Below are 9,727 nucleotides of genomic sequence, written 5' to 3'. Positions count from 1 at the left end.
AACCAGAGGACTTCTATATGTGGTGTAGGTTTGTGACAGCTGGTTTCTTGTGTTTGCTCTGTCCCCGGGCAACTTAGAAGGAACAAAGAAGAAAATGTTAAGACAAATGTCAAGATATCATTGGACACAGAAAGATGGTAATATTGTATCCTCCTTGCTCCTCATATAAAGTGAATGAGGGTTAAATTTGCTGTGAGACAATTTTCCGTGGTTACTGTGTTCATGCTGGAAAGTCATCAAAGTAACAGTCTTCAGTGCACTGGCTCTAAAGAGTGTGCGTGTGTGTGGACAGTACTGTTGTCTAGTCGTGGCTTTTCACCTGGTTACCTCCACCCTCTTCTTTTTAAAAGGAAAAAGTCAAGCTGGTGTTTGTGATGACACACCCACACACGTACTTTGGTCAGGCTTCACCACAGTCACTGTATTTATCTTCATCAGTGGATACCTAAAATGTTTTCATCAGCTTAATTTAGATTCACTGTTTCTGGATGTGTGTGTGTGTGGCGTCCTTTGCTGATACTGATCTTCAGGTGATTGTCGTTGCACCATCTCTGTCAGTTTCTGTCTCAGTGCATGTGTTATATTAGTCTGAACAGACATGGATGGAAACTGCAACTTGACTGCAGTGCGTTGGTGTACAACAGCAAAGCAGTAATTGTATTTTTAAGTGATGGGAATCCGGGCTGTCCCGTACGGTGGCCGACAAGTACAAATGCGCTGCATATACAGACAGGTGTTGCAAATACAGAAATGCACTGCATATAAGAAAACAGAGGCAAAAGGAAAATGCTGCATATGCTATCATACAACTGAGGTGCTCCAGGCCTCTAGGGGCAGTGCTGAGCTTTCACCGGAGAGACCGACAACAGATGTATAAACATGTTGAGCAGATGAGTACATGAGAAGAAAGTTATCGGTGGGAAGAAATTTGGAGTCGGGGGAGGGTACATGAAAACGTTGTCTGTCTCTCGGGTTGAAGCTCAGCACTGCCCCTAGAGGCCTGGAGCACTTCCGTTGTATGACTGGATATGCGGCGATATTTGCAGCGTCTTCCTGTATTTGCAGCACGCTTCTGTTTATGCAGCGTGTTTCTGCATTTGCAGCGCCTGTCCGTATATGCAGTGTGTTTGTACTTGTAGGCCACCGTAGTGCTGGATTAAAAATCAGCGATCTTAACTCTATACACCACCAAGTGTTTCCTCTGACAGGTCAGGAGTCTTTTCACCTGCCAGCAGGAGCCTCACTAGAGAGATTAACATGCACACACATTTGTGCTACCACTCAGATCTCACCCATTTCCACACAGGAGCTCCTTGAAAATACAGAAGCTGTGCTGGGTTGACCCAGGTCTTAGCCACCCAAGCACCCCCATGTCTCCTTAGATGTTGACCAATAAACAATTTGGTACAGTAGGCATTTAGTATTTGTGGCTTACTGCTGAACTTCACAGGAGTGGGAAGTTAGCTCCAGGGCATTGCAAGGGGTGAGGGATAACCTCATCTGGAGCTAGTTTACACCATGTCCGAATATGTGTGTGTGTGAGAGAGAGAGTGTGTGTGTGTGTGTGTGTGTGTGTGTGTGTGAGAGCGCGTCCTGGCGTCCAGCGGGGTCCTGGTAATGCTGAGACAGACGGTGAGCGGGTGGGTTTATTTTTGGGTCAGTGACAGTGTGTCAATGGCTGCAGATGCGTCGGAAAGGAAGGCTCTGAGATACAAGCAAACCCTGGTCAGTGTCCCTCTCTCGTAACTCTTATTCTTCCTCTCTGTCACTCTTTCTGTCTTTCTGCATCCGTCCGTCTTGTCCCTACGTCTGCAAATCTCTGTTATTGTCCCTGTTGTGTGTCCGTAGTTTCTTTCCCCGACTCACTCGTGTCATTCTTGCATGACGCACCTGTATTGGCAATGCAAGCTACATGTGCATGGATGGAGCCTGTCGTAACATGTTGTGTGTGTGTGTGTGTGTGTGTGTGTGCGTGTGCGTGCGTCCGTGAATGAGCTACATACTGTGTTTGTGTGTGCGTGCATGTGTGTGTTTATGTGTGTGAGTTCTAGATGTGGCGAAGACCAATTAGCTGATGTATAACAACAGGGTCACGCACATGGTCACGCAACAGGTGCTTAGACACTGTGCACCTCCTTCACCCGTGATCTTGGCAAGCACATAAACATGTGCACACACACACACACACACGCACATCCACATACACACTTGGTTGCTGTTTTGCTGTGTCCTTCTTTCCCTGCTGACCACCTGTTTGCTCCCCTTTTTGTACCTCATTTCCTAAGTCCTGGTTGGTCTTAACACATGTAGACAGGACTTCTGTGATACGTGTATTTCAGTGTGTTTGCATATTTTTGTGTGTATGTGTGTGTGAAAGTGTGTGTACAGCATGTGTGCCCTTGTATGTGCGTCTTCAGAATTTGTGCGTTCATATTTTTGCATGTGTTGGGCGGCTGTCCACGCGTTGTTCCACAGAAGGGAAACCCGATCATGCATTTGTGGTGGTGCTAATCCTCACCATTCATAGTAGTGACATGTATGTTTTGGGCCGAGGTGATGTGACGGGTGTCTCAGAACATCTGGAGGATTTGTATTGTGGCTTTGGGATGTTCTGTTATAGACTCGTGAATGTTCAATAAAAGGCCAGATAAACAGAAGGACTTGTAGGTTATCAGGTCGTCTGATGCCGAGTGCAGAGGCTGAGGAGAAAAAAATGAGACAGCATACGAAACAGTAGCATCCTGCATATTTGCCAGAAATCCAATTTTTTAAACAATGTTAAAGGTGTATTGTACTGTAGAATCCTCAGAGAATAGTCCATACAACTGTTGAGCCTCTGCAGTGTTGACTGGCTGCTATGTAAGTGCTGGTTATCATGTTGTCCTATAGAATTTAATGGATGTGGAAACCTTGTGCTGATGGGTGGTCCAGGAAGTGCAGAGTCATCTGTTTATGTGTGACTATGTTGTTGAAGCCTGTGTGGGAGCAGTGCAATGAACTGGAGTGTTGTGTCACTTTTTGCAAAATAACAATAATAATGATGAAAACAACTCCCCAGACTCCAACCTGCTACAAAGACGGGATATGTTGCCAGAGAGTTGGCAGCCATGTGGAGAATGTATGGAGTTAAACCCTTCTCTATTTTAGAAGACCTTCGTATGCATTTGGTTTGACTTTCGATGATGGCTTACTGCGGCATGTGCTCGCATTCGCTTGCACACATGTAGCTCTGTAGGCTGTGGAGGCACGTGGACATCAGAGAGCTGACAAATCATGTTCAGAGGAGTTTATTCTCACACTGTGAAATGATTCATCATCGACATATCAGAGAAAATAGGAGTTATTATCCACTGCTGTTATCCAAAATATTAGGAGTTGTTTCATCAAGATGCTGCTGATGCTTATTCTATTGGGTGCCATCAAACCACTGAAGAAGAACAGAGTAGAAGCTCCAGCTGAACCTTAGTTTCCTCATCACCGCACGCTTTTGTTTTTATTGACGCACCAACTTTCACCTCAGCCATTCGACGATACGCTCGCAATAAAAATATGCATAAAAACAGAAAAGGGTAACGAGTTATTGATCAGCAGAATTCGTACATACAGTTGTAGAGTAAGACGTTATACATGTTTCTGTGATGATGTATGAAAGTCTCTTTTATTAGGCTTGTGTTGGAAAATATCACTTTATTTACATTAAGACAGGTGTCCATGAGGAAGTCACTGAAGCCCTCCATGGGGTATAGCCCACGTATAATGTACTGTATGTCTGAGCTTTGTATTATGCAAATCATAAACTGTACATGTAAATACACTCCGCTTGAATATTGAGTACACTCGGTCGTTTGGAGTAATTTTATGTGTTTATTCGTCCACTCCATAAGTCCTTAAGGGACAACTGGTGGGACAGGCACAGAGAGAGAGACTAAGGAGAAATGGAGGAATATGATGAGACATTGAAAGGTACACTGATGGTGAGAGAGAGAGAGAGGTGTGGGAAGCGTAATGACAAATATTGGATCACACCAGTACTAAATTTAGCCTAGAGTTGTGTTTCAGTGGCACAGACAGAGAGAGAGAGAGAGAGAGAGAGAGAGAGAGAGAGAGAGAGAGAGAGTGGAAGAAAGGAAGGAAGGAAGGAAGGAGGTAAAGGAGCACAAGTGATTAGTGCAGCGTAGGGTTTCACTGGTCAGGAAGGAGATGTGGAAAGAGATAATGGAGGGGGGGTGGGGTGTAGGAAGTGTAGATTTCTGACAACATAACATACTTTGTGGCAGCCATGTTGGAGGTCCCGTCCTGAGCTGAGAAGTACCGAACAGCTTTTTTAAACATTACCACTTGGGCTTCTCAACCCAATCATCAAAAAGCCATTAAAGAACCTAAGAACAATGAGGGCAGTGAAGAAGGCCAATCAGCACGAGGGGCCAGTATACTGTGTTGTCTGTATGTCTTTTACATGTCTTTTAAATCGGTGCGATGTGGTGACTCTAGGTGTGACAGTGTGTCATGTATCTGTCTGGTGTGGTAAGGTGAGAGTCACCACATTTGCAGTGTGTTTGTGTGTTATGCCCTTGAAGATATGAGCTCTCAGGACATGGCAGGAATAATCTATGATGAGAACATCCTCCCTTCATAGAATGTATGTCTTTTATAAGGGTTTTATGAATTAAATTTTTTAAAAAATAAGTGTAAAGTGTAATTTATTGATATAAAGTGTATGTATCTCACTTACGTATACTGTTGCTAAGACCAGAGGAAACCATATCTTGTGTGTTGGATTTAACATTAAACACATGAGCACCACCATGTGTAGTGCTTCTATTGTTTGAGTCTGTTGTGCGTCAGTATTCAGTTACAGCACATCATGTATTATGCTGATCAAGTTTCAATGCATTGACTGGCATGTCTGCTCACACTGTTTCGCCAGTGCCTTATGCACACACACACACACACACACACTCCACTCATCCGTCAATCTGTCCACGACGTCCAAGGTGTCAGCACCAGACACAACTTACCAGCTTGTCAGTTGTGTTCCCAGAGCTCGTTGATATACCAGGAATACATATGAGCGCTGGTTGAATATTTGTAGCACAGTGCTGTACTGTTAGACAGGACATCAGGAGTGTAGATCAATATATACGTTCTGATTAATTGTGATTGTCATTGTGGAAATGAGGAAAATGAAAACCTTCTGTGATGGCAAAAGTAAAGTAAACCTAGGCGTTTGTATTTAGAAGTATAAAATTCAACAGCATGAAATTTGACGTCTTCTTGTAACCCTTTACTTTCAGACGTGAACCTTTTTAACTTTGGTGACCTCTTGTGTCTCTTCGGTGTGTTGTTTCATGTTGCTGTATTTGCCAGGAGTGCTTGAGTTAATATTGTCACCATATTAAGTTTGTACCAATTTCACAGTAACGTTTTCAAACCACTGAGACTCTTAGTGTCTTAATTTTGAATAATCAGTAATGGAAAGCAGCAAAGTTACGAAGTCCAGTTTCAAGTTGCCTGATTTAGAGTGTTTTGATTTTCTGAAACTACTTGATGCTTCTACTCCACTACATATTGGAGGCAAATATTGGGCTTTTTACTCTATTACATTTTATATGTGTATATATATATATATATATACACAAAATAACTTTAGTTTACTTCAGTTAGAGATTATTCAGTGCTGACAGGCTGCTTCCCATGGGGTTAGGGTTAGGGTTAGGGTTAGCCCGTTAAAATGTAGAGGAAAAGAAAGAGCGTGTGTGTGTGGGTGTGGGTGTGTGTGGTAAGGAGTTTGTCTGAAGTGTGTGTTTGACAAAAACGATGAAACAGATTGCAAGAGGGCATGTCCTGATCAGTGAGATGTTTATGCTGGTGCGAGAGACAGAGACGAGCATTAATCTCTTCCCCAGATGTCCCAGGCAGTTTCCATGGAGTCTGTCCAGAGGTGATAAATCTAGAGGCAGAGCCTGTGTTTCCGCTTCCATTAGAGCTGTTTGGGTCAACACGTGGTCCTGTCTATTTTTAAAATGGACTCTTCTCTCCCACGGTGCCAAAATGAGAGTACTACCACACTCCACATTCTCACTAAGGGACTACCTGTACATGTTTATGTCTAATGAATGAGCACTGGACATTCACGTGATTTGCCCTCCTCTGTGCTAATTGATTAATGGTTTGATTGATAGCTCTATGGGGAGTACCAGGAGCACCAAGGGGGCTCAGGCAGACGGGAGGCCACGCGCCTGCTGACAGAGAGACAGATCAAGAAACATGGCAGCCATCCCCGCAGCCATGGGAGGACGCGGCACGGACATGGCCGCTGTAGCCACGGTCAAAATGGATACCACAGTCGACATGGACATCAGCACGGCTATCAGAGCAGACAGAGGCGTCAGTCCTACATGGAGGCTGAGGCTGCTGATGAGCCAGCTGCTGAACCTTACCTTACGTCCTCAGTGAAGAAGAAACGCTCCTACTCTAAGTGCCGAGGTGAGCTGTCCCGAGGAAAGGTGGAGCAGGAGTTAAACTGATGAAGGCTTTGTCACTTCTCTTTTTTTGAGCATTTCTGGTGTTTGGTTTTTTCAGACTGCATAGCACGGGTTCAGAGATTCCTCGTGACCAGGCTGGGAGAAGACTGGATATTCCTCGTTCTGCTGGGCATCACAATGGCATTGGTCAGCTGGACAATGGACTATGCCAGCGCAAAGAGCCTGCAGGGTAAGACTACTGAGCCCACAATACATTGCAGAATCCATTGACGCAAAGGAGAAGCAAGATAGATCAGATTTATATATCTTTTCCTTTTTAAGTTTTGTTCCTTACCTTCTGTCTTATACTTTGGTGCTCCTCATCATCCTCTTCTTTTCAATCCATCATTCTTTTGCTTCTCCTCTTCTCCTGCTTTTGTCTTTTTCTCCCTCCCTCAGCCTATAAGTGGATTCATGGGGAGCTGAGGGGGAACATCCCCCTGCAGTACGTGGCCTGGGTTTCATATCCCCTGATGTTCATACTATTCTCCTCCCTCTTCTGTCACCTGGTTGCTCCTCAAGCTATCGGTCTGTACTGCTCTCCTCCTCATGCCAGTCCTCTCAGGCTTCTCTGTGCTCATCTGCCTTTTGGCTCTTGTAGAATGTCTCAGAATAACTACTTTAAGGTGTGATCCAGTGCTTATTAAATCCTGTACATTTAAAATTTAGCCTGTAGTGTCATGTGCTGGGATGGTTATCCAGATATTTAGGCTCCTGGTTGGTAATTGAATGTTTGGAAAACTGGGGAACTTGAATAGGGATGTTTTCATGCCAAGGAAAGCCAGGAAGTCAGGGTATGACTTTGAATTTTTCAAACTGGTATTTTCACAGAGCTGCAGGTTTTCACTCCAGCGATAAACGCACCAATTAACAAAATATATTGATATCTTCATCTCGGTTAATCAGTGAAATCAGATGCTGTAACATTTGATTGGAGTGAAACCCTGCAGTGTCTAAGCCCCCCAGGGTGAATGATTCCCTCCTTCACCTTCACAAGAATACAAAAGAATATCTTTCACATTATCTCATAGTTGTTGTTTTTTTCGCATCAGATGATTTCTTATAAACTATTTTTTCCACAGCAACAACCAGTGACACTGTTTTGAGCAGTAGAAAGTGAACCGAGGAGGTGTAGCCTTTCGAGTTTGCTTTATGGAAGTACCATAAATTGGGTCGTATATCTGGGTCTGGCTGCTGCTGTACAGCTGCTCAAATGTCTGCTGCAATTTTCCTTGAAATCATGCTGTACTACACAAGCACAGACCTTTTGTTTCCCTTGTGTTCCACCTTGTGTATCAGGTTCTGGTATCCCAGAGCTAAAGACCATCCTGAGAGGTGTGGTGTTGAAGGAGTATTTAACTCTGAAGGCCTTCATCGCCAAAGTCATTGGTCTGACTCTTGCCCTGGGCAGCGGGATGCCTGTAGGCAAAGAGGTGGGTGAGCTCAGATATACAACGGGTCCATCTGTATTGTAACACAGATTATTCAATTCAATTCTCTCAGTTGAAACTGCGTCTGTGTGGTGGTGTTTGGTCTTGGGCTCCATGTACCGTTTATAACAAGATTTCTTTTCATTACGCTCATTTTGCTCATCTCCACCACTCAGGGCCCATTTGTTCACATAGCCAGTATCTGTGCTGCAGTTCTCAGCAGGTTCATGTCCTTCTTTTCAGGAGTTTATCAGGTAAGCTGGAGTCATTTACATTTAGTGTTGAAAATGTATACTGTGTGAGAGATTCTTCCTCTGTCTGTTGTTTTTCTCTTGTCTAAACCATGTCTCCTCCTCCTCCTCCTCCTCCTGCTCCTCGTCCTCCTCTCTGAATCAGTAGAATCCATACTGTTACACAGATATCCTGACAGTCGGCTGTGCTGTTGGGGTGGGCTGCTGCTTTGGCACTCCACTTGGAGGTGCACAGCCTCTCTTGTTCCGCTCTGTTCTGAATGCGCGTAAGATCAAACTCGTTTAACATCCATACACACAGTTCAGTTCCTGTCTGTTTAATTGCTCATTTTCTCTCTCCACCAGGTGTGCTCTTCAGTATAGAAGTAACATCCACCTACTTTGCTGTTAGAAACTACTGGAGAGGATACTTTGCTGCTACATTTAGTGCCTTCATATTCAGAGTGCTCTCCGTGTTTAACAAAGACGCAGGTACGTCTCGGAGACATTCAGATCAGAAGTACTGTGTTTGTGTGTGAGATCCTGCACAACATTATGTCACTTTTTCTTCAGATGTGCACTAGATGGCGCCCTCACTTCAGTTACCATCACCAAGCACACTGTCACATCGTTCTAGTGAGGCTGACTTGTGTTTATGATATACATATGTGTGGGAGGCATGTCTTTCATTTTCCACCAGATGGTGTCCTCCTCCACCAGGTGGCAGCAGTGTATTTTAATGTCTGACTCAGATTACTGAAGTGTCTTAATGCAATTTCTAGACAAACCGAGAAACGTCTGTGCTCATTTCACTGTGTCAAAACTTTCTTCCCACGACCTTGCAAGGAACGATGACACCACCTTTAATTAAAAAACCTACAGAAGCTGCTGCTGCAAAAGAAAAGAAAATCACTTGTTTGTTTTAAGACTAAAAGACATATCTGTAGTTACCCTGCATTTAGGTTACGAAAAGCTAGTAACTTTCACCTCTTTTCCACCTTTTCTTCACCTTCCAGTGACCATCACTGCTCTGTTCAGGACAAAGTTTCGCATGGATTTCCCTTTTGACCTGCAGGAGCTGCCAGCATTTGCCATCATTGGGTGAGAAACTGGAGGGCTGAGACAAAGACATGCATGGCATCCTGTCTCTGTGACAGCTGTGGACACACACATTTTGTTATTTGGCTTCTCCCTCCTTCCTTCCGTCCAATTCTTGTGAACACTGTATCTTAGGAATGCTTTGAATGATTTTCTTTACTTTGGCACAAACTTCCATTCAGACTCAATGATGAACTCATTCAAATTTGGTGGTCAAAGGTCACCAAATGTTTTTTAGCCATAAGTCAAGAATTATGACTGATTATGACAAGATTTTACACAAATGTCTGAGAGGACGAAGCGTTGACATTCCTTCACTACGTCACATCGTGAGGTTTTCTGTCCGTTATTCAGCAGTGGAGCTCAGGAGGAGAAAGTCGGGTTTCACATGTGATCACATACTGAACTGGCGACTCTGATCTCGGGCGTCCACCTTGAAACTGTG

General features: G+C 44.1%; 1 protein-coding gene across 7 annotated transcripts in view; it reads left to right on the top strand.

Annotated features, from left to right (window-relative positions):
* LOC124074384 (chloride channel protein 1-like) overlaps positions 1 to 9,727 on the top strand; it is a 40,633-nt gene that overhangs the window by 7,190 nt on the left and 23,716 nt on the right. For 2 of the 7 annotated variants that reach the window (XR_006845844.1, XM_046417253.1), the window contains exons 1-9: positions 866 to 1,725; positions 6,183 to 6,486; positions 6,583 to 6,714; positions 6,924 to 7,052; positions 7,824 to 7,957; positions 8,131 to 8,208; positions 8,354 to 8,471; positions 8,551 to 8,676; positions 9,201 to 9,285. Coding sequence is in view for 6 of the 7 variants with exons in the window: in XM_046417253.1 (XP_046273209.1) it covers positions 1,618 to 1,725; positions 6,183 to 6,486; positions 6,583 to 6,714; positions 6,924 to 7,052; positions 7,824 to 7,957; positions 8,131 to 8,208; positions 8,354 to 8,471; positions 8,551 to 8,676; positions 9,201 to 9,285 (1,214 nt within the window). In the remaining variant the exon portion in view is untranslated. Of the gene's footprint in view, positions 1 to 864; positions 1,726 to 6,182; positions 6,487 to 6,582; positions 6,715 to 6,923; positions 7,053 to 7,823; positions 7,958 to 8,130; positions 8,209 to 8,353; positions 8,472 to 8,550; positions 8,677 to 9,200; positions 9,286 to 9,727 lie in introns of those variants that run through there. The other 5 variants (XM_046417256.1, XM_046417254.1, XM_046417258.1 and 2 more) reach the window with 5 other exon arrangements.

This window comes from Scatophagus argus, chromosome 17, assembly GCF_020382885.2.
Source record: "Scatophagus argus isolate fScaArg1 chromosome 17, fScaArg1.pri, whole genome shotgun sequence".
NCBI classification, from domain to species: Eukaryota; Metazoa; Chordata; class Actinopteri; family Scatophagidae; genus Scatophagus; species Scatophagus argus.
This window is presented reverse-complemented; position numbering and strand designations above follow the sequence as displayed.